Source organism: Euprymna scolopes, chromosome 24 (genome assembly GCF_053919585.1).
Source record: "Euprymna scolopes isolate OS-2025 chromosome 24, ASM5391958v1, whole genome shotgun sequence".
Lineage (NCBI taxonomy): Eukaryota > Metazoa > Mollusca > Cephalopoda > Sepiida > Sepiolidae > Euprymna > Euprymna scolopes.
The window spans coordinates 57784070-57809858 of record NC_136505.1 but is presented as its reverse complement, the minus strand read 5'-3'; the positions used below and the strand labels follow the sequence as shown (position 1 = coordinate 57809858).

At 32.9% G+C, this 25789-nt stretch overlaps 1 protein-coding gene across 10 annotated transcripts in view; it reads right to left on the bottom strand.

The window, feature by feature from the left end:
- Positions 1–25019, bottom strand: part of LOC145246721 (transmembrane protein 245-like) — a 189937-nt gene extending 164918 nt beyond the window's left edge. For 9 of the 10 annotated variants that reach the window (XR_013863156.1, XR_013863155.1, XM_080108466.1 and 6 more), the window contains exon 1: positions 23951–25013. Coding sequence is in view for 8 of the 10 variants with exons in the window: in XM_080108466.1 (XP_079964592.1) it covers positions 23951–24556 (606 nt within the window). In the remaining 2 variants the exon portion in view is untranslated. Of the gene's footprint in view, positions 1–23950 lie in introns of all 10 variants that reach the window. The other variant, XM_080108465.1, reaches the window with a different exon arrangement.
- Between the last annotated feature and the right edge of the window lie 770 nt (positions 25020–25789).

The window sequence follows — 25789 nt, the reverse complement described above, 5'->3', positions numbered from 1 at the left end:
TTAGGTGACTAAAATAGGATTTATCCATGTTTTGACAATGCCTTATTCACTGTAATTAATTTAGGAGACTAAAATAGGATGAGGGATTAGAGATGGACAGATAGAGAGGAAGATATATAGATAGAAAAGAGACAGTGAGAGGAAAATAGAGAAAGAGAAGGAGATAGAGAGATAAAAGGATTGATAGATAAACAGAGAGAGGGGGAGAGTTAGAAACAGAGAGGGATAAAACAGAGGAAAGGAGAGAGATAGAGGGAGTTAGAGAGAGAAAGGGGCTCAAAGAGAGATGGAGAGGGTGATATAGAGAGAAAGATAGATTGAGAGAGGGAAAGGGAGAGATGGATAGAGAGAGATATTGAGAGAGGGGGAGAGAAACAGAAGGTGAACTATTCACCGTTTTTTTCATCGTTCAGTAGAGAAGAAATCTTTCGAGACTGAGGCAATTTTAATGTTTTGTTATTATCCAGAGTACCCCTTTTTTTGGGGGGGGGGTGATTTTCCTCGCATTAGAAACCGACCGGGCTATCTATACTTTCACTTAACAAATTAATAAAAGAAAAACATATTGTAAAATTTGAATTCAACAGGAAAATACTATTTTAAAAAATAGCACGATAACATAAGTGCATAAGTGCCACTTTAGGTACTCCTTGGGCGTTGAGTTCCATGGCGACCAGCCTAATTATTTAATGGTCGCTCCCTTAGCCCCCCCCCCCCCAGTCAAGCGCACGTAACATTTTTTTTATTTACTGACGTTAGCTTAGTAACTAAACGATTTATTGATAATTTCGTAACCCTTAAACGCATGCCGGAAGATTTAAATTGGGTCATTATTGTTGTAATGAAAAAAAAAAAAGTTTCATTCAACACAAAACCAAAAACACATATTAATGATAAATGATTTATTATTCTATTCATTGAAATTTACTAATTTTTAAATAAAAAAGTAAAAAAAAAAGTTAATAAAAAAATAGTTGCTTATGTGCGCATAAACAACTTGTTTTTTTTTTAGATTAGGTCCACCTTATAATCACCCCCCTCCCCCCCAACCTCCTCATCTTAAGAACAGCTTCCGGAATAAACACCACTTTTGGAGGGGGGGGGGGCTATTTGCAAAATTTAACTGATATTTGTTGTCAGCATACCCACCCGAAAATACTATTAAAAAAAAAAGGAGGGGTTCAGGGTTCAGTGCCCGTGGCAGACAAGTAGATTTATTTATCAATAAAAGTTGCGGAGAAGTAAATTTATTTATCAATAAAAGTCGTCATTTAAAAAAGAAAATTGTGGCGGTGGACCTAAATGTTTTGTTTTCGCACTATTCAACAATTTGTTCATCCGCGCATGTAAATTAAAAAATATTTGTAAAAGTGAGAAGTTATCAGTAAATGATTTAGTTTTTTTTTTTTAATTTATTTATTTATTTTTATTTTTTTACATTAGGTCCACCTTCACAAATGTTAAGAACGGCTTTCAGAATAAACACCCCCAACCTCTCCATGTTTACAACGGATTTCGGAATAAACACCATGGGGGGGGGGTATTTTTAAAAAAAGTCGATAAAAGTCGTCATTTAAAAATAAATTTAAAATCAAATATTTGTAAAAGTGAGAAATTATTAATAAATGTTTAGTAACATTTTTCGGTGCTAATGCAGAGAATGACCCGCGCTATTTTTTAAATCGTGTTTTTTTTTTTTAATCAGTTGCAAGGTTAAAGTACAGAATAGGTACAAAACACCCTCCCCTCCCCATGTTAAGAATGGCTTTTTAAATAATAACGTTATTATTTCAGCATGGATCACTCTCTGCATGAGTACCCATTTTTCTTTTAATATTCATAAAAAGTAAAACTTTTTTCAAAATAAATAAATAAATAAATGTTTGTAAATGTGACAAATAATCGTTTAGTTACGGCAACGTCAGTAAATAAAATATGTTACGTGCGGGGCGACTATTATTTTTTTCTACTGGTCGCCATAGAACTCAACGCCCAAGGAGTACCAAAATGTAATTTTTTTTTGTCAAATAAATTTCAAGCAATTTTTGCAATAAATAATAGATAGCAACTTCGTTAATTTTACGACTCGCCCCAGCATATTATAAACACCCTAACTTCCCCATGTTAAGAACGGCTTTCGAGGTTTATGGAAGGGCGTTTTTTTTTGTTTGTTTTTTTTTTAACATGGGGGGGGGGTTAGGGTGTTTATAATACGTTGAGGCATGTCGTAAAAATGAAACTTTAGAAAAAGTTAAAACAAACTTTTTATGTAAACAATGCCGTGAAAATAAACTAAACAATTAAAACAATGTTTCATGAGTGAAAAGCCTTAACATAAATAAAATTAAAAAAATTGGTAAGTACATAAATGGGTAATCGTGAAGAAAGAGAGAGCCTGTTTCTATATAGGTGGCGTTACTGTCTGTCCACCCAGTTACGGAAGCACAAAATGTATATAATGCCACCCTTGAAATAAAAATAAATGTTTTTGTTATATTTTAATTTTAAACATGGTTTTTTTTTTGGGGGGGGGGGTGCAAGCATATTTAAGTTTTGTTTTTTGTTTTTTCAAACATATTTACGTTTTTTTTTTTTTTGTTTTTGCAAGCATATTTAAGTTTTATTTTTCCAAACATTTACGTGTTGTTGCTTGTTTATTTTAAAACATTTACGGTTTTTTTTTTGTTTTTTTTTTTTTGCAAGCATAAACTAAATATTTTTGAAATATTTTTCTTTTTGAAAAGTTTGCTTATGCACTTATTGGTACCGCGCTATTTTTTAATAGTAGTTTCAAGTAAGATTCAGGTTTTACAATATCCTTTTCAAATATATATATATATATATATATATATATATATATATATATATATATATATATATATAAAATACTTGCGGAAAAGGTAAAATAAGTGCAGAAAAATTAAGAAAAAAGGGGGGGGGGTCCATAAAAAAGAGAAAAGAAAAAACATTGATTTTTTTTATTATTATCATAAGAGCGTAAAAAATACTCGCGGAAAAACGGTTGTACCCATAAATATGTTTAAAAGAAAAATATAGCAAAAACATTTAGTTTATGCTTGCAAAAAAAAAAAACTGTAAATGTTTAAAAATAAACAAGCATCAAAACGTAAATGTTTGGAAAAATAAAACTTAAATATGTTTGCAAAAAAATAAAACTTAAATATGTTTGCACACAAAAAAAAAAAGAAACCTGTTTAAAATTAAAATATAACAAAAACATTTATTTTTATTTCAAGGGTGGCATTATGTACATTTTGTACTTCCGTAACTGGGTGGACAGACAGTAACGCCACCTATAGTCGAACGGAGGAAACAGGCTCTCTCTTTCTTCACGATTACCCATAAATGAATTTAAATTTTTAAAATATGGGATTATTATTTATTTATTTTTTTTGTGTGTGTGTGTGTGTGTGTGTGTGCTAATGCAGAGAGTGATCCGCGCTATTTTTTTTAAATCGTTTTCTACGTTTAATTAAAGTTTTATGATATGTTTTTATTCAATTGTAAGGTTAAAGTACAGAATAGGTACAAAATACCCTCCCTTCCCCATGTTAAGAATGGCTTTTTAAATAATAACATTATTATTTCAGCACGGATCACTCTCTGCAAGAGTAAGTTTTTTTTTTTTTACTTATCGAGTTAACAGAAAATGAAATCTTTCGTCAATTCGTGGGTGTGAAATGAATCGAACCGGAAGTTCAGTTTTACAACAGAACAGATTCGCAGTAACAGTTAAAAAAATATATATTTATTTTATTTAATATTTTAATAATTCGCGAGGTAAATTTATTTCAATAACATAAAAACATACCTCGACTCTAAAGATGGGTTGTCTGAAAATTTCACATAAATTGGTAACGTAGAAATAGGGTTTTATTATTTTAGAACGAACCAACATTTACATTTTTATATATATAAGATAATATATAAAAAGCTATATGTCTGTCTGTCTGTCTATCTCCATATTTTCAAACTCTATCTTCTCCAAAACTAAAAGTCGCAGGGGCCAGGGGCCTCAAATGATTGGATTTTTCACGGACCATTCTTTTATGGGTTTTTAGCTGGCTAAAATAGTTTTTAATGGGTGAAAAATGGGTAAAAAAATTTTTTAAATCGTTAAACATTTTTTGTACATTCATAGTTTATTTTTCAATTTTTAATCAGTTCATATGTGTGTCACGTTGGTACAGTGGTAACGTCACCAACTTTGAATGCTATAGTTTTGCTTTCGGATTCAATCTTAACTGATGGCACCCACATACACTTTTCTTTTGAAATCACGACTCTATAATAATACTAGCAGGGGTGCCCGGCGTTGCTCGGGTGTTTGGAGGTGTATGCTGTGCAAAAAAAGCAAAAAAACAAAAAAAAGGTTAATTTTTTAAAACTTTGACCCCTATTATGACCCCTTAAAATTTATTGTTTCGGGCTCAAATCACTTTATTAAGTTAGATCCATGTTCAAGGAACCTATATCTAAAATTTCAAGTGTCTAGACCCAAAATTGTCGGAGGAGTTTGGTAGAGTTCTTAAAGGTCAAATCGTTGAAATTTGACCCCTTAACAGACAAATTTCTGGCTGACACCCGTCATATCGATTTTCCCAAATCTCAGTACCCGGTATTTCAAATTTCGAGTCTATAGACTAAAAATTGACAGAGTTATTGCGTAGGGAAATGTACACAGACAGACAGACACACAGACAGACAGACAGACACGTTCACTTTTATAGATATATAGATAGATATACAAAATCTGGACAAATTAAAATATCATATTTAAGCGTATTTTACGACCGGGCAAAGCCGTTCTCCCCATGCCCGCTAGTATATATAAATATTGATTCTAAATATAACCTTACTTTTTTTATAACCTTATCTTAATAAAATCTTATAATTTAATCTTATTAATAAATATGTGTACTTTTGCAATTTTTATATAATTTTAACTTTTCAACCCCTCCCCTTTCATTATTACAAAAAAAAAAAAAATGAAAAAAGAAAGCAGAAAGGAAAGGCGAGAAAAGAAAGAAAAAAAAGAAAGATGGCCTGATATGTTCTTTGATCAATCTCAGCAGATTGCCGTGGAAGAAACATAACCTGATTTTCATATGGTGTGATTAATAAATTAATCTTATCAAATTTAAAATGAGATAATCAGGTTACATATCTCCATTTCACATTTTTTTTTATAGAAGCAAGCAAAAATACTAACAGATTTACTGTTTCTAAGGTGCACTAACCATTTCATGATGGGTTCGTGATTATTGAGTTATTCTGGCTGCTTTTAACATGAAAATACACCAAGCTGATGAAAAGCGTCTTGCTCTAGTGACAAAATACAGATGATATAAATTATGAGTTAAAAAAATTTTTTTTTTATTCAATTAAAGCTTCATTACGAATTGAAAAATTACTAAAATTTGGACTAATTTTAAGACATCTGTCCGTAGTTGAAATTTTATTTCAATTACAGATAATATCTCTCTCTCTCTCTCTCTCATATATATATATATATATATATATATATATATATATATATATATATATATATATATATATTTCTTGCGGTTGAGATAGGCCTTGGGGTTAGTTTAGGCACCGCCAAAACTGGGGGGGGGGCAGGTCAGTACTTTTTGACGGACCGTCTTTTTAAAAATCTACCAAAAATCAGGTAATTATCCGATCAATACGAAATTTTCAGCGATTATTAAGAGAAGAATGAACTTTATAACGGTGTACTTATTTTTCATAAACGATATTTATATATATATATATTTTTTTTTGCTTACAACCCCCCCCCCCTTGTTTTGAAGTGGGAACAAATATGCTTAAAATAATCATCTGAAACTGAACAAAACATATTGTGTTGTTGTAAGGGACAGAATTATAGATTAAAAAAAAAAAAAAAAAAAAAAAGATTGTTTGCATACCTTATTTTGACGTCTGAATATCAGAACTTCGATTGTGTTTAATTATCCCGCTTTTGAGTTTTGAAGTGTGAAATTCGGTGAATATGTTAAGTAAAATAATTAATTTAAGTTACGCAAAACAAAAAAAATTTTTTTTAAATATTTATATGAAAAAAGCCATTTTAAAATCTTTGATAAATTAATTAACAATTTTTTTTTAGCGAGCCGAATAATGCATGACCATTATTAAACAGGGCATGCTTTGAAGAATCGATACCAAAAAAACAATTCGATAAATATTGTGCCCTTTGTGTTAAAAATAGCATCATTTTTTTCGATCCCGTTTGAAAACGTTTGCCGCCTTTCGACTACGGTGGACCAAACACGCTGAAATAATTTTTTTTATTCTGCTTTAAATTGCCCCCCCCCCCATTTTGGGGAGCCTGGCCCCCACACACATACACATTAAAAACCAAACTCATACAAATGGTCACCCATCTGGTACTGGCCAGCCTCAGCTTAATAATACATTGAAATTTTCGTCACTGAAAAATAAGTTTTTTTGGCCTGTTTGGTCTTCCATAGTTTGCTTCTTATCAAACGCAAACGTAAACAGTGTCGATCTAGACTCTAGATCGACGCAAAATAATTGGTTACATATATGAATAAGTGGAATTATTTGAAATCCAGGTACTTATATTATAATATTTTTGCATATTCTCTTAGAAAATCATCCTAAATCTTAGTTAGACAATAAATAAATAAATTAATTATTTCAAAAACCTTTTTTTTTTAATATTTATGTACGTTTTTTGTGCAAGACAAAAAATGTCAATTGTTAACTTTTTGGGAAAATTTAACATTTAAAATTTAATTAAAAATAGTAGAAAAAGTTTTACATTATTCTGTTTTCTATATGATAAAATTCAGGGTTTTATCTTTCTGGAAAAAAAAAGTTACTCAGAAATAATGGATTTTAATAAATGTAATTTCGTTTTAAAAAACAACAACAACTTGATTTTGCGGCCATTTTTGGCGGTGCCTAGGTTAGTTCCTTGCTAATAGAGTCAAAGATGGCTTGATGTTCGGGTTCGAATCTTCCGACCGGTAGTAATCATGTCACCCTGCACTGATTAAACACTAGTGTTTGTAGGTATTAAAATTATTATTGTAATAATTATGTCAGCTCCTTTAAAAAACTAGGTTTCTTTCTGTTGAGCACTTTAAAGTTGAAATAAAATGTCGGTCGCCTAAGCTTGCAGAGCAGATCATGAGGTTATAATCATTAGCTCACTATGGCCGGATGTTACGACATTTAAAAAATAAATGTTAAAATTTCAACGATATTTCTCGCAGTTGAGATTGGCCTTGGGATTAGTTCTTTGCTAATGGAGTCAAAAATGGCATCATGGCCAGGTTTGAATCTCCTGACCAGTAATAATCGTGTTACCCTGCATTGATGATTCCCGAAAGGATGACACACTAGTGTATGTAGGTATTAAAATTATTATTGTAATAATAGTTAGGTATGTCTATATGCTAATATATTTGTATTCACATGATTCATTCCTAAACTAATTAAATGATCATTATGAATTTCGCAACACATTTGCCACTTTAAGTTCAAGAAACATTTCATTTTTAACTTTTAACGAACCAGGCATGTTTACAGTATATTTTTAATAGGATTTATTTCAATTTTTGGATTTGTTTCCCATTTATACATTTTTTTTTTTTTTTTTTTTTTTACACCGGAATCACCACTTATCAAGGCCCGGAGGCCACTCGAGGATAAGCGTTAATGGGTATACATTAGTCAATGTGATTATAGCATAGTAAACATAAGTAGTGGCAATTTTGTAAATTGGATTACTAAGGGGGACGGTTCATCAAGAACTTGTTTACGTTGGACTTGAAGACAATCAGATTGTAGTCAGCTGGAAAGCAGTCCAACGGAATCGAGTTCCATAGGCGTGCAGTTCTAAGAAAGAAGCTTTGTTCATGGAATCTACATTTAGGTTTAGGCACAGATAAAGAGTGTGGGAGACTACTGATATTGGTTTTGGTTAGACGAGTGTTTTTCGTGAAAGTGTGGCGGGGGGGGTAGGGAACCATAGATTGAAGCTCAGACGAGCACCTGCCATGGAAATAACGATAAAACAGACAGGCTGGCAACGTTTCCTCTGTGGGAAAGAAGACAAAACGGTAACTGTAAATGTTTTTGGGGAGCTGGTTTACTTAGCCACATGCAACAATGTATTTTTTATTGCTTTTATTCAACCCAAACAAGGCACATTTCCAGCGAGATGTAAGGGGCTACTGGTAATTAGAGACCATACATGTAAGAACATCCTAAGTAGGAAGATGAGCAGCAATATGTCTGTTCACATTACATTTAAATGTCTGCATGTTTGTACAACCAAGAAAGAAAGAAACAGAAAGAATTCCAAAGATTAGTATTTCAAATGAAGAAACTATTAGAGTAGAAAACTTTATGAACTCTGTGAAACTTTTCAGTAAAGAGGTGTGATTTTGCTGCTTGTTGGGTTGGTCAGGGTATTTACATTGAGGATGAATCAGTGCTGCAAGTTCACTAAAGCACATTCTACTGAAGTATTTGTAAAACATACACAATGATGCAACATTACGGTGATCGGACAGGGTTTGAAGCTTGGTTGTCAGTGTGAATTGATTATTAGATTGAAGGGATATAGTCAGCTAACGTACTTCCTAATTTCCTGCATAGCGCTCCTGGAAGCGGTGACAAGACAAATCAGTTCCTTCACTTTTATTATTCTTCAGTGTTTCTATTGTCAAGCGATTTATTGAAATAAAATATAAGAGCATTATTGAAAAGTATACAATAAAAATTAACAGAATTATACAGATAAAAATAACACAATTAGTCTCAGTTTGCACTATCTTTATTTGATTTCAATATTTCTTTAAAAAAAAAAAAAAGAGTGCAAAAAGCGTTTTCAATAATAATAAAACTAATTTAAATCATTCTTAATTAAAGTAGGACTGAAAAACTTTTCAATGATTATTGAATAAAAAAAGAAAGTTTGGGAAAATGTAAAAAGAGTACATGCACAGGGGAAATACAGTTGTGAGAGAAGGCACTGATATGCCTTGTCTGCTTCTGGTAGCACTACGCCGGAAATTAGGAAGTATGTTAGCTGACTACAACCGATTGAAATCCTGTCAAATAAGAAGAAGGAACTGACTGATGCTTCAGTCAAATGTTAAACAAAATAGCACTAAATGAATATTCAAAGCAAAAATTTGAATGAATAGTATGTGATACAGAGTACAACATGTCTTAAGCAAACAACAGCCAAAACATTGTGAATAGAACCTTTATTTTTTTGGTTAATAAATTAAAACAGGAATAAATCGAAACATATTCAGACTTTCACAATGTTTTATCTATTTTTTTTGTTTCTTGTATGATGGTCAGAACATTCCAGTTTTTGTATTTCGACAACATTCTTGGTTGCATAAACAGGTAAAAAAAAAAAACTCCATATAAATAATTCTTTTGTTAATGTGGATGCGTGTTTTAATATTGAAAGGAGTGGACAGACATGATCAAGGTGTCATCACCTGTTGTCTGCAAGTCAAGCACTTTTTTGCACTACAAACTTAAACACAAAGCCATTTAAATGCCAGCATTTATACAAATGATCTCTTTTTTCTTTTTTTTTTTACCACAGGAACAAACGATTTTTAAGATGCTTCTAAACATTTTTTTTTTTTTTTTTTTTTTAATTTTCTTATTTGAATGAAGCGGTCTACTAAATACCAGACATTCCCAGGTATATTCGCCAGATTATTCTTTTTTTTTTTTTTTTAAATTCTTTTCCACAGAAAAACTCTGGATTCACTGTCACTTTTTTCGGTCATCTCTGTGTGAATAGACTTGGGCGTATCGTATACAGGTTGATATGCCACAGATTCACACTATAACTTAACTAACGAGATGCATGCTTCGAGCGTCTGTCCTAAATGCTGGTTATGCATAGAATGAATTTAGTTTTTAGCTGCACATGGTTTTTGTTTTTCTCACTAACTGCATCCCTAGCAATTACTGCCTTCCATAGTTGTTGTTGTCCCACCACGTTTTGGCCAACTAAGCCTCTGACCAGTTTTGGGTAGGATTGAAACCACTATCTTCTGACAATGCTCATCTGGAACCGTAGAGATTCAACATCTCTATCCACTGCGCTACGGGCCCCGAAGAGCAATCAAGGTTGGATTTTTTTGGTCTCATAAATCCACGTTTATTTGTTATCTGATCTTCCATTGTCGGGTCTGTACCGAATGGTATATTATTTAATTGGAATTCTTATTGAGATGAGTAATTTTGCATTATTTATCCTTTTATTTATTGTGGACTATTATCCTAATCTTCTAGCTGTCGTGAAACAACTACTAGAAGATGAGGATAATTATATGTCAGAATGACATAGCAGAAAACGAAAATACACCAAACTGCAGATGGCATGGGGGTCAAAGGTTAACTCCCTAGACAAAATGCGTTAGAAATGCAGGGTCAAATGATATGATGATAGGTGATGTAACGTGTTCAGGTGAGAGAACAGAGTTTCTGGTCAGTCTTGGTCATAGACTGATACAGACGAAATGCGTCTGACAATGTAGAGATAATCCAACTGTATGTTACCTCGACTATGACAGGAAAATGAGTATTTCCTGCAAATGTCTTGTGGGAGAAAACCATAGATGGAAGCTCAGTTGAGCACTTGCCAGGAAAATAACGATAGAGCAGAGATAGACTGACGTCTTTTCTGTGAGAAACAGGAAATAGGGAGGTGAAAATACAAGAAACAAAGGTTTGTACATGTCAATATGAACAGATCACATGATCAATTTACAATATATATATATATATAATAAACTAGCTGCTTATGCCCCAACGTTGCCTGGGAAAGGTGACTAATTGAAGAGATGCCATATCCAGTTTGGAATCAGGCAACTGCTTAAGGTAATTGGAGAAGGCTGGCTTTATTGCCAAAAAGTAGAGGAAAGAAATAAATAAAAAAAGGTTAAGATTAAGTTTTTTTTACTTAATCTTAACAGCTAGAACATTGAAGTTTTATTCTAATTTTAAAAAAAGAAGATGGCGAAAAAAAGAATAGAATGTGTTGGACGCAAATGAAAATTGCTGCAGTGTGGAAGAATTTCTCTTAAACTGATTGAGGAGATAAAAAAAAAAGTACTATAGTGTCAGAAGTGTCAGCAAAAAAATAGGAAGAACATAATTGTTGGGGCGAAAATAAAAATTGCCTCAGTATAGAAAGATTTCTCTATAATTGAACAATGATATAAAAAATTAAATATAGCGTAGTAGCCGAAACAACAATGTAATGAGAATTTGTTTTTAAAAAGAGAAAAAAAAAAAAATAGAGAAGACAGAATTATTCAGATGAAAGTACAAAAAAGTGCAAAGAATTTTTCCTGATTGACCAACATGAGAAAAGAGTAAGTATATTATCAGAATTGATATAACAATTTAACGTTAACTGTTTCTTTAAATTTAAGAGAAAAAAGAAGCAGACATGGAATTTAAAAAAATATCAGAACATGGTAAATAAATCAAAAGACAGGCATATTTTGCAGTATGAATAAATTATATAAATTAATAATATGTTTTGGAAGTTAAGTAGTAGTTTTTTGGGAATTTGTTTAAAGTGTCAAGATACTGAAATGAAATGTATCTACTGTTTACATAAATTGACATCAATCATGCTAAATAATGAGATTATCAGAGAATACATTATTCATTGAGTATCAAAGCAAACATGCTCTCTAGTAATAAACCTATGGAGTATTATAAGCGCAATAATATTTCGATGTACTATTTATAAAGTTTTGTAGATTAATAGTCAGATAGTCAGAAGAAATGTAATTAATTTGAACTGTCCGTTTAATGCATATATATATATATATATATATATATATATATATTGTGTTAGGTTAATAAGTAGTAGTACTATAGAAATTATGCTATCTGTTATTATTGCATTTGAGAGAGGTATTTTGTTCAGAATAAATGTAATAATCTGTATATGGGGACGAAATGTACTATTAGTTTCACGACACGTAGTTTAGGAAATGCTGTATGTACTGATTATGAAAGATTTAAGAAGTGTTAATTTATATTCCTATTGGAACTGTAGATGCACAAAAAAAATCAACTTTAATTTATTATATAGATATAATCGAATTTATGAATGAATTGGAGAAGTTCTCATGTGATTCAACCCAACATGTCTGGGAGCTGACCGATCGAGATAAAAATCAACAAACTCATTAACTGACAGAGAGTTTTTTGAGAACATCAACATGACAGAATGTTACAGAAATCGGTGAGCTGTCAAATGATATATGAACTACAGAATGTTGGAAATTAAATACTTGAATTAGAACTCACGCACAGCAATGAACATTAAAAAAAAAAGTTTTATAATAGACATTCCACATGGATCGATTGCTTAGTGATAATTAGTTTGAAGTGGTAATTTTCTGGAGGTTGAAGGTTTAATTCTCAATACAGGACACATACAGAGTACAATTATAAATTATTTAAGATTTCTACTCTGTCATGACTGATAGAACAAGCTGCCTCTGTGGATTAAATAAAGGATTCCGTACCCCCCCCCCCAAGTTCACCATAAACATTCCAAAGTTTGGCAAGAAGTATATGAAAAAGGCCAGAGGTTACATGCCCCCACCCCCCCAAATAAAAACAAAAAAAAACAAATAAAACTAAAAAAGAAGTTTAGTTTGAATAATCTAAAAATTAAACAAACTGGTATTATTGTTAGGTGCAACTACACTATAATAGCGAAATTTGGAAAATGAAAAAAATAAAAAAATAAAAATAATGGTATCTACTGACTTTTTTCAACTAAAAGCAATGATATCTACTTAATTAGAATGTCAATGTCAGAAGTACTTACAACATTATTTATAAAAAAAACAAACTAGTTTTAGTTCTGTATTATAGAAAACCCTTGCCATATTTCTTTGGGAACATGTGACATAAAAACAAGGGAAGTAACATATTTATGATTGCTAATGAACAATTTATTAAAAAATTAGCAATAGTTACAGGCTACTTACCTCCCCTTGGAACTTTCCAGTGTTTTTTTAGCCAAACATTTTATTGTTGCTAATTTTCGTCCAAAAATATTTAATAATTTTTTTCTACCTTTTCTTTTTTATATATTCACTACTGTCATGTGACAAGTATAGACCATTGGTTTGCTTGAAATTCAATATTAAAAATTTCGAATTTCACTATTATAGTGTAGTTGTACCCATCGCTATTATATTATTATATAGATTATATAATATACTAGCAGTCCACCGGTTGTACGATATGCTTAAATATGATATTTTATTAATGTCGATTACATATTTATTATAAAGACAATTCTCTACTGATTATTATATTGAACCTAATATATAGTAGTGTTGAGCCACGTCCATATGCATATATAAACTCACCTGTAATCCTTTTTTAAAAGATAAAATTGCTCAATCGCTGAAGACAAGATGAAAGCAAGGTTCACAGAGTTTTATAATTATATAATATAATAATAATTATATAATATAATAATAATAATAGATTATATAATACTAGCAGAGTGACTCGACGTTGTTACCTGGGATTGAATAATGATCAACAAACGTTTCACACTCCCATATCTTTATTGTCATTAAAATCAGTGAAAACACCCATTTTTCAATCAAATCGTAGTGCACCAGGAAGAATCTCACAGGCGTCTCACAATGACTTATTCCACAATACATTCTAGTTTACATTGCACTGTAGAGAACCTACTGTTGATTTTATAAAATTATTTTTATATATATAATGACTTGAATTAAAATTTAAAATGCAAAAATCAAGTATCATAATTCAATTGTGCTCTAAACAGAAACATTCATTTTGAATGCGCCTCTATTATATCAAAGAACCTAATGTTGATTTTATAAGTCTGGTCTTACTACTTGTGCGGTAATAATGGCTTGAATTTAAGTTTAAAATGAAAAAGTCAAGTATCATGATGCAATTGTGCTTTAAACAGAAACATTGATTTCAAACATACCCTTGTCATAACAAAGAACTTACTGTTGATTTTATTTGTTGGGCTTATCGACTTGTGGGGGAATAAAACTTCTCAAATGCACTTGTGGAATTGTGTAAAGTGTTAACTTTAGTCAAAATCACCTGTTCCTACTTTCATCAAATTATTTTGAATATTGATGCTTATCGAAGATATCCTGATACAAAACCTATCTAAGAACACTGCCAGGCACATGAAGTACCTTCATGTGAAATTTCCTAATAATCGACCCAGCCGATTTCGAGTTGATAGGAAACGAACAGACAAAGTTCCTTTTATATAATTATATATTACTAGCAGGGAGACCCGACGTTGCCCAGGATTGAATGATGATCAACGAATATTTCACACTCCTATATTTTTATTGTCATCGAAATCCGTGAAAGGAAGCGTCATAAGCCTCCATGCAGTAACTTAGTCCAAAATATATGTTATTTTACATTGAACTACTGTTTCTTTTATAAAATTATTTTATAAAAACTTCTTTCCAGTTAAAAAAAAAAAAAAAGCATTAAGACATTTACGTGTGGGGTTTGAACCTACAGACCATGTCATGCAAAAAAACAAAAAAAAAAAAACACACACACACTATCAACTTACCCACAGTAGAATTTTCACGACCCATTGTTTTATCATTGTTGCTAAGCGATGACATGGAAAAATGGCTTTACCGATGATAGATAAATTAAAATAATAGTTTTGATTATCGGTAATTATCAGGGGCATTCTGAGACAAAACTTAACTAAGATCACTCCCAGACTTACACACAAAAGTTCTATAAATTTTAAAGAAAATCTGTTCAGCTGTTTCAGAGTCTATAAGGAACGAACTCACACATACGCACACAGAGAGACAAAGTTGCATTTACATAATTGTAGAGATTATATTATGATATAATATTACAATATATAATTATATACATTATACTCCGCAAAATTTAGACTGATACAACACTGTCATTGTTACCGAAGTTGTATCTTCTCAACAATAGTGAATTATAATATTGAATAAAATCCGAATTGAACTGTAAAACACACATAACTAGTATCATAATTGCATATCAGTACTATTGAGCTGTACATAGGTGGGGATGGGGTTAAATAAAGAAAATAAAATGCAGTTATCTTGCTTCTTTTTGCTAGTGGATGAGAAGGAAGTGGCGAAGCTCAAAATATAGTCATCGCAGTGCCAAATGTATCAAACTAAGAGGGCTGAGACCCGATACCTGCCATGACAAAGTGCCCACAGAGAGAAGGAACGAAAAGGAAGGATTAATTACTCTAACTTTTTATAAAGGTAAACCTTATGGCTTTGCTCCTAGGAGACCATCTTTCCAGACAGAGTTACCGGCTGCTAATGCCTATGTAGTGTTCACTAATAATAATAATAATGATAATAATAAGCCAGATGTTATGTCAGATTCTGTCCCAGCAAAGAAACAGCTGAATATACATATTACACCACGGTAAGATCGCTCTCCTTCTGTCATTATGATTTGGTTATTTGCCATTGTAAGTAATAACTAGGGCTGTGACAACAGCATATTCTTTTCATTGTTTTAACTTTCGAGTATATATCCGCACAGTTAGACACAGTTAATCAACCGAGAACCACATCACTCTATATATAAGCATATAAGATATCAACAGATACACACTCGAGAGTCAAAACAATAAAAAAAATATGCTGTTGTCCTAGCCCTAGTAATAACTGAGGATATCGGTGAGAAAGGGGGTAAAATAAAAAGAATGTACATCAAAGAAATTAATTTTTAAGTCCTTATTGCTTACAAAAAAAAAAAAAAAAAAAAAGAAAAAGTCATCACTACATATACAGTCACTGTATATGCAAGGGTAATGTTGCATATACACCAGCTGTTAATTTCTGAAATTCTCATTAAGAGTGTTTAGATATTCAGTGACTATAAGCATAAAACAACTATAGAATCAAATAGACACTTAGCCTAAAAACTCTATACTGGTTTATGGACTAGCAATCACTTAAAACCTAGAGAATGGACTTGTCCATCTAAGTATAATGGAACATTACCGCCTTTTTATAAACAATCTTCTTGGGCTTCTCAGTTTATTCTAAACTAGCTGTCCTTATCTAGTTTTGCCTGGTAGTGTTTCTTTTCTTTTTTTTGTATGGTTAAATAATTGTTTTCTATTCTGCACTTTCAAAAATGGATTGTTAACTATTCTGTACTTTTAGCTAACAATTTCTGTGGTTAAATTCATCACACTGCTGTTCAAGTTCATGAATCCAAATTCGCCCCAATTTCTGAAAACCAGGCTTTTTATTCAAGCCAGCAACATCACATTTGTAAATGAGGTAAGGAGAAATCTCATTATTTCATGAGACATGCTAGCATATAATTAGATAATTACTTATATACCATATATTATGATCATGTAATCCCGACAGCCACCTACCTTGAAAATGCTGCTGTGAAACCTGACATAGTTATATGAAATAAGTCAGAGAGAGTTGCAACCTTGGTTGAAATGAGTCTCCCTAATGATGGAGGTCTGAACAGAGCTGGAAGGGAAAAACAGACCAAATATCAAGGTCTTGTGTATGATATGAAAAGAAACTGGAATCTTAGGGAGATATCAATCATAACAGTTATTATTGGTGCCACAGGGCTTATGAAGAAAAACCTGGTCCTACCTAACTAATATTCCTGGTGAATCAAGTGCAAAAAAGATCCAGACAATTGTACTTATTGGAACGAGGATACTAAAAAGAGCTCTCGGTTGGTTTCAATAAAAAGCAGGGCAATGTTGGCAGCTGGTTTAGCTGCCCTATACCCTACGTTACAATCTTCAAAGGAAGAAAATTTAAAAAAAAAAAAAAAAAAAAAAAAAAATTAGATGTAGCAGCTATTTTTTCTTTTTTCTTTTTTTTTTTTTTGTGACCGGATCCTACATGTTGCACAAAATCAGAGGCTTGTAACAATTTTTATTTGCTTACAAACAGCAACGAAACATTTAATGACCTTTTTACTTGCCATTTGCTTTTTTTTTTTATTAAAACTATGCTATTTTTTTTAAATGATGTCTGTTTCAATCAAAGAGAAGTAATTCTATATTGACGAATACAAAGTTGCATTTCAAGATGGCGTCCATACGAAAACAATTCCAAAGTATTTTCTAGAATAAATTAAATCAAATTACTTTTTATTGTTTAGCATACAAAATTAAATATAGCTTTTGTAGAAAAAAAAAAAAGCTATCGATGAGAAAAAACTGAGCCTAAATATAAACACAGATTCCATGAACAAAGCCTTTTTCCTAGAACTGCCCGCCTGTAGAACATTGTTTCACTGGCCTGCTTCCCGACCAACTACAATATGGTAGCCTTCAAGACCAATGTAAAAATGTTCCTGTTGAGCCGTCCCCTTAAATAGTCCACATTTTATGCAATCTATGCCATTAATGATTACGGCACCATCACCTTACATTCATCAATCCTCATCCTCGAGTGGCCTTGATAAGTGGTAATTTAATTATTAAAAAAAAAAAAAGTGTAAATGTTATCTTATGCCACAACAGAACACAAGCACTTTAATTTGTTTTTTTTAAGGGGTATTCGAGGTCGCTGACAACGAATCTGATAATCAAACCCGCCACAAATTTACCGTTTGCATGGTATGAACCCCTAGACCTTGGGACTATTTTGTGCCATTTCATCGCCTTCAGTAGTGTTTTTCTTACATAATACGTTCGCGTGTGAACGGGCGTAGTGGGGTGTCGTATCACATCGCGTAGGAATCTTTCAAATAAGAAAGTTAAAAAAAAATATGTAGTTTTTTAATTTATCAAAAAATAAGGTTTTCACGGGCGGTTTGCAAAAACATATTTCTATGTTTTTCGTTCTTTTTAGGGGGGGGGGAATTCCATTAACAGGTGCTTCTGCAGTTTAATTAACCGTTTTTCCGTAAGTAATGTGCCGACATTTACCATTTCACAAAAATTCTGTTTACATCTCAGTTGGGCAAGTCCATTCTCTGAATTTTGATTGGCTGCTAGTCCATGATTGGATAATCTATTATAGAACTCCTTTGCTGTCAAGTGCTGATTTAATTTTACAAGTGCAAAAGAGATCCAGACAATTGTACTCCATCACTCCATCATTCTTATAAAGCAACTTTCTAGGCTTCTTTCTCCGTTTATTTTGTTAAGCTCAACTGGTTATACAGCTGAGCATTGACTACTAAATTCAATATTGCGCTGCAGATGGGATGTGCTTCTGTTTGGACATATCCCTACACAACTTCAGAACTAATTGCTTAGCATGCATAAGCATCATCCCAAGCTAATCACATGAACCACTCACATTAATCCCAGCTCCACACAGAACTTTCCTAGCAGGCAGTGATGGGCCTCTTCTGTGTTAGACGTACTGCATACTTTGTTCACGCAAATATACTTACTGGCTGGAATTTTGTACTATTTAAAAGCAGGTTGTACCATCACCTCAAAACTAATATCAATTTGTTAGAAACTATTCCACAGATATGACACAGCAGAAGAACTAAGCAGCAACAGTGGTCATCCATTTAATTCCAACATATTTTAGCAGTTCCTCAAGTCATGAGGTATGAAGCATAAACAGTCCTCAGTGACATACCCTCAATCTAATGGTCGAACAGAGTTTTTTTGGGTTTTTTACATAGAAATCACCACTTATCAAGACCGGGAGGCCACTCGAGAATAAAGGTTAATGAGTGTAGAGTAGTGAGGGGATAATATTGCAGTAATCGTTAGTAGTTGAAATTTAATAATTGGATTACTTAAGGGGATGATTCATCAAGAATTTACTCACATTGGACTTGAAGGCTACCAAATTGTAGTCAGCTGGAATGCAGGCAAACAAAAGAGAGTTCCATAGGCATGCAGTTAAAAGAGAGAAGCTTTGTTCATGGAATCTATGTTTTTTTAAAAAAAAGTAAACAACTTGCCATCGTAATTGCTGAATCCACGATATTTGAGGTGTGTCAAATTATTAACAAGACAGTTTGTTTCGTCAATAAAATAGGTTGTAAGGGTGGTTTGAGTAGTTCTGAAAAGAGTACTATTACAGAACAGCTAGCAAAAGGTAAAACTACCCTCGAAATATCAAAAATGATAGGAAGGTACCATCAAACTGAAGAACTTTGTCAAGGACCCTACAAAGGTAAGTAAGAGAGCTGATAAAGGTAAATCTAGAGTTGTTTCATGCCGTTCTCTACTCCGAATTAAACGTGAAGTTGTTAAGAACCCTGGGCAGACAAGTCGAGAAGTTTTTGACTAAGCCGGATTGAAGAGTGTCTCAAAAAGTACTCGATGTCGCCTTCTAAAAGAAGTAGCAAAGTCTGTTAAGCCTGTGACAAAGCCTCCATTAAAGCAGCATCACATACAAAACCGATTGAAATGGGCAGAGGACAACATGAAAACAGATTTCTCCAAAGTTTTGTTCACGGATGAAGTGTGAGTCACTCTTGATGGCCCAGATAGCTGGAGCAAGGGATGGGTCATAGATGGACGACATCGTCATCAGTATTTAAGGCACCAACAAGGTGGTGGTGGGATAATGATTTTGGCTGGGATTATCGGAGGTACTTTAGTTGATCTATGTAGAGTCCCAGAAGGCGTAAAAATGACATCAAATGCTTACATAGCTTTTCTGAAGGAGCACTTTGAACCATGGCTGAAGAAGCAAAGGTTGATGTTCAGAAGAACCATTATTTTATGCAGGATAATACTCCCTTGCATGTAGCAAACAAAAGCAAAGAGTATTTGTAACAACTGGGGTTCTCTGGGCTACGAAAGATAGAGTGGCCTGCGAATTCACCAGATTTGAACCCAATTGAGAACCTTTGGAGTATCATGAAGCGACACCTCTATACAAGTGGATGCCAATTTAAGAGCAAAGATGAGTTGTGGGATGCTCTCCAAGAGGTATCGTGAGGAATAACTGTTGATGAAACCACAAATTTGACTAATTCTGTGGACCAACGTCTTTTACAAGTCATTCATAAAAAAGAATCGCATATCCTCTACTAATTATGTCAACGTAGAAATTACTATGTAGTTGTTGTGTTCTAAGCATTTTTTCTAGTTCATTTAATGTTTGAGAATTATTTCAATAAACAAGTTATGGGTATATTGTGCTTTTTTTCTCAACCGCGTTAATAACTTGACACACTGAAATCAACAGATATTTCTATCTTCTGCCATAGTTTCGCTAATACTGCTTTAAATACTTTTATTTTCTGACTGGAGTAGCTGAATAGTATTGTAAGGAATTTCTCAAAGTTTGATAGATTTTTATTTACTCGTTCCTTAAATATTTAAAAAAATGTAAATTCATTATTATACACAGTATATTATTATAGTCATGATTTCAAAAGAAAAAAAAAAGTATTAGGATGCCATCAGCTAGAATTGAAACCGAAAGCAAAACTGTAGCATTCAAAGCTGGTGACGTTACCACTGTACCAACGTGACACGCATATGAACTGATTAAAAATTAAAAATAAACTAAAATGAATGTAAAAATTGTATAACGATTTTTTTCAATTTTGACCCCTTTTTGCCCCCTTAAAAACTATTTTAACCGGTTAAAGACCCATAAAAGAATGATCCATAAAACATCCAATCATTTGAGATCCCTAGCGCCACTCTGCGACTTTTAGTTTCGGAAGAGATAGAGTTTGAAAATAGGGAGACAGACAGACAAACATATAGCCTTTTATATATTAGATTTGTATTTTCCCTTGATAGTGTGGGGGAAGATTTTTACCCTCCACTAACAATCAACTTGTATCATTTGAATTCTTTGGACTACTATTCTCATCTGCAGTGTTACTTTCACAATGTTCCGGCTGATGTAACCACCAACCTTCTTCAGAGTAATCTTGTCGCACTCAGGAATCATTATGTTGAAATCTGGAATCTACGCAGAACCCTTTATTGAATCCACGGGGATAGCATGCTCTCATTCTGTCAGTTTGGACTAGGTAGAAGTTGTATTCTTAGTATTGGCCTGCACAGAAGATTGAACCTTCAACCTCCTGAAGAGGATCACATAGAATCTGAATTTTGGCACGGGTCTTTGCGACAGAAAGTTTGTTAAGAAGGTTGAAGTTTACATCGGCAGAAACTTTGTGAGAATAACACTAAAGATGTGAACAGCAATCTGAATAATCAAAATGCAAATTATTAATCCTCCTCTCACAAAATCAAAAATGTAACAATAAATTTTGTTTTGTATTCAATATGTATGCAAAACAAATATCAATAAGGAGAGATTTTTCAACGACCTAATGAAACCCGAATTTGAGACATTTTTGCGAATGAAATATTTCAAGACTCCAGAGGATTTCAATACTTACAAAAAGTCAGTTCCGATTATGCAGAGAATCCCGGAAATGTCCGAAACAGTTTACGATTTGAAAGCCATCTTTTTTCTTTTTTGAAGAAGAAGCTTTTTTTTTTACTCCCCCCCCTTAATGAAATTCTACTTTTTTAGGCGATTATGCATCAATACCGCGAAAATTTTGACGCAAAGAATGAAAAAATATTTTTATTATTTAGTTTCTTAACAGTATTATTTATGAAAGGCTCCTCCAATTTTGGATGATTCTAACGTTTTATCTAAATTTTAGGTTTAGCTCGACAAAAGTTGGTTTGGTTCAGTTTAAACTCTGTACAACTAATTTTGGTGCTTACTTATGTTACCGTGCTATTTTTAAATAATATTTTCAAGTTAAATTCAAGTTATGATATTTTCTTTATTAAATTGTTAAATGAAAGTACTGAATAATTACAAAACACCCTCCCATCCCTATGTTAAGAATGGCTTTCTAAATAACGTTATTATTTCAGCACAGTATAATAATTGAAGTACCCGTGCCCAAACAAATGCACGTACAAAACTGATCCTCAACTCTAAATTCTATACAATTTGTTCTTTTTCTTTCTTTTTTCCACTAAAATCTAATTTTTCTTTTTTTTCGGTGGCGGGGCGGGGCCGGGGCAGTGCACGAGTGCACGACCGTCGTTAGTCTCTTTACGAAGGCCACGGTTTAGCTGAGCTAAGCAATAATAATATAATTAAAAAAAAAAAAAATGATAATTCTTTGCATTTTTCGACTTTCGCATCAGGAACTACTTCGACCACTTTCAGGATCGACTCGGAATTCCCTGAAAACCCATTAATTACAAGTACCTACCTATTTGAAATTAGAAATTAATCAAATTTAAGAATCGGTTGCGGGTTTCTTTCTTTTTATCGTAAAACTTTACCCTTTGCCTCCACAGTCAGCAAAAAAATTAAATTGAAATTTTACTTTTATTTTTCGTACGATTTACACGTCGACGCTATAGAACTATCTGTAAATAAATTAAAATTTAAATTAAATATTTTAAACTTTATAGCAGGTGTTCACTTTACTATATATAAGGTAAAAATGATAATCTACTTCATGATCAATTAGAGAGCATTATTGATCATTTAGTGCGGACAGGACAGGTAACCATTTTTTGTATTAAAATAGAAAAAAAATGGTGGATATTTTGGAAATTCAAAAACTGTTTGTGTTTACAAAATATTTCCATGTAATTAAGGTGTTAACGTAATCGTACTAAAAGAAAATATTTTTTATTTTTTTCCGTTGATAGTTTGTGTGTTGTGGGTAAATTTTACAGCTTTTCCCCCACTTTTCTTAAGGAAAAAAAAAAAGAGAAATTTAGGATAATTAAAAATTTTCTCACGCCACACGCACAGCACAGTCCGTATTCTGCATAAATATAAAAAAAATTATTTCAGCAAATTTTAAGAAATTTTAATTATAACATTTTCCCCGAAAAAGATTTTATCACTTAATTATACCTGGAGAGAAAGTCAAATTCATGGCTGTATGCCGCTATCAGCGTACTGTCCCCCCCCCTTTTTTTGTGCCGAACGACCATAAACAATATTATAAGTTTAATTTTAAATCGATAGAAATGATTGCACACTAAAATAATTACAATTGTAAAAAGTCAGGGGTTTTCTAATTTGAATTATTTGTTTTTCTACGTAAATATTCCATTTTTGGCACTTGATGCACTTATTGTACCGCGATATTTTTTAAAGAATATTTTCAAATCAAAAGTTAAGTTTTGCGATATCTTTTTTGTGAAAGTGCACTGGAGGGTCATCCGAAGACTTACCTTTAAGAAGTTGATTACGAAAAAATAAAATGCCTTTCGGAATAAACATCCAACCCCCCCCCATGTTAAGAACGGCTTTCGGAATAAACACCCTTTGGGGGTTGGACAACCAGTACACAATGACCCCTCCTTTTTTTTTTTTTTTTTTTTTTTTAAGTAAATTGTTAGGTGAAAGTACAAAATAGTTACAAACCCCCTCCCCATGTTAAGAATGGCTTTCTAAATAATGAGCGCAGTCAGCACAATAAATGCATAAAGTACGCCGTTATTAATTGATATTTCATTTTCATTAAAAAAAAAAAAGTCTTACGGATCATACCATTTTTCTTAGACAGTATTTTCACGTTAAATTCAATCTTTACAGTATCGTTTTTTTTTTGTTTTTTTTTAATAAGTAATTCTAAATATGCACCGCAAAATGCCCTCCCCATGTATAGAATGGGTTTCTAAATAATAACGCACAGCAGCAGCACAGTCCGTATTCTGCATAAATATAAAAAAAATTATTTCAGCAAATTTTAAGAAATTTTAATTATAACATTTTCCCCGAAAAAGATTTTATCACTTAATTATACCTGGAGAGAAAGTCTATTGATGGCGGTCAACGGTCACGAGCGAGAAATTTCAATTATTGCCGATTTTAGTTAAAAGTTAACTTACCCAAACTGAGTTGAAATAATCAAGTGCCGCGTATAGAATAAAGAATGAGGCGTAAATCCAAGAGAAGATGGTGTCGATGAGGCCGAAATGATACAAAAGATTTATTAATGGAAGTCCGACCGTTCCGACCAGAATTAATTTCAGATGTTTTTTAAGTGTGGAACTGACCATTTCGGACACATCGTGGACGGATTTGAGAGGTAAGAGGACCAGTCCGGCCGCGAATGGGGTGCCGGACTGGTCAAGTCCTTGTAGCCAACTCCTCAGGCCACTGGTCAGTGTCCGTTTGAAAGGGTAGAGGAAAGTGCCACACAGGACGGCCCATAGGAGAGGCCTTAGGAAGGCCTGGAGTACAAAATATACGGCTACCACCACGAGACTGGCGAAGATGACGAAGAAATTAGCCGCCGTGTTGTAAAGGGCCTTTTTGAGAGCCTTTTCGTGACCCTGGGGCAAGATCTGGAAGACATTGTCGAAAGAGGAGCGAAAGTATTCGAACGACGGTGAAGCCATCTTCTTGCCTTGTTGATGTTGTTGATGCTTCTGGCGATAAAGATGAGGCTGTTGTTGTTGTTGTTGTTGTTGAGAAGAGGGGGGTAGGGACATGATTACGTTTCGGGTTATGAAGATGTGTTATATGTTATTGTTTGACAGTCATCGAGACACGCGCATCATCACTTAATAACACAGGAGTACAGCATCCGGCGCATCATCATCTTCGACATCATCAAAGAATGTCGTCATTATTGCTGCATTCAGTTACTGCAGTAAAATCTATGCGCCAAAAATTAGTTTAAAAATGAAACAAAACACAACGCAGTCATTAAAAACAGTCACACATACACAGACATTAATGAGATGAAAACAATTCGAGATAACAATAAAACAATGATGAAATTAGTCGCTTTTAAATATTCTTTTTAGTGTACAATTTGAACAATGTGACTATCTCATTATTATTGTTATTGTTATTGTTGTTGATAATATGCGCATCCAGATGGTTTCCTTCTCCACCGACACGACAACTACAACAAATACGGTGAACTTCGTAAATAATAAACCCTTATTTAAAAGTCCACATTGTAATAGTCGCGATTTAAAATAATATAAAGCGCGGAAGCGGTTCTATTTTTGGCCTAAATACTATTTCAATCACCTGAATTATTTAGAATTAATTTATTATAGTTTCGGCATGGCTCTTAAACGGCTTTTTTTTTCTTTTTTCTTTTTTTTTTAATAAACTATGTTCTTGTACATAAAAGTAGAAAAAGTATCTGGCCTTCGAGCTGAGATCACAGTGTTGTATCTGTTCTGAGACTTAAGTTAATTTGTCCTTAGTTAATGGAGGGGAAATTCTTCTATGCTAAGGCAATTTTTATTTATGCCTACTTCTAGAGTGCCCCTTTTGGGGGAGCTGTTTTCCCTTACATTAAAAAAAAAAGAAAAAACGACCTTGTGTCACATTTTACTTTCATGGAGAAGCAAATAAATACCAAAAGTAAGTAACATTAAAACATTAAGTTATAGCTTAGCACGTTTCACTGTTGCGCGAGCCTTTTTCTAGTCTCACACAAAAACACGCGTTCACATTTCAAACTATATTACTTGTCATATACATACGCACACACAAACATACGCGCCCAGGTCCACACACGTACATATATTCACGTTCATGTACATACACTCACATTCACGTGTATATACACACATGCTAACGTACACACATGTACTCACATACACGCACGCATGGACAACGTCACTTCCCCTTTCAAAGGAAATCCACACATGCGCAAAAGACCACCGGAAACACCTATAAAATAAAGAGCAATAAGCGGCTTC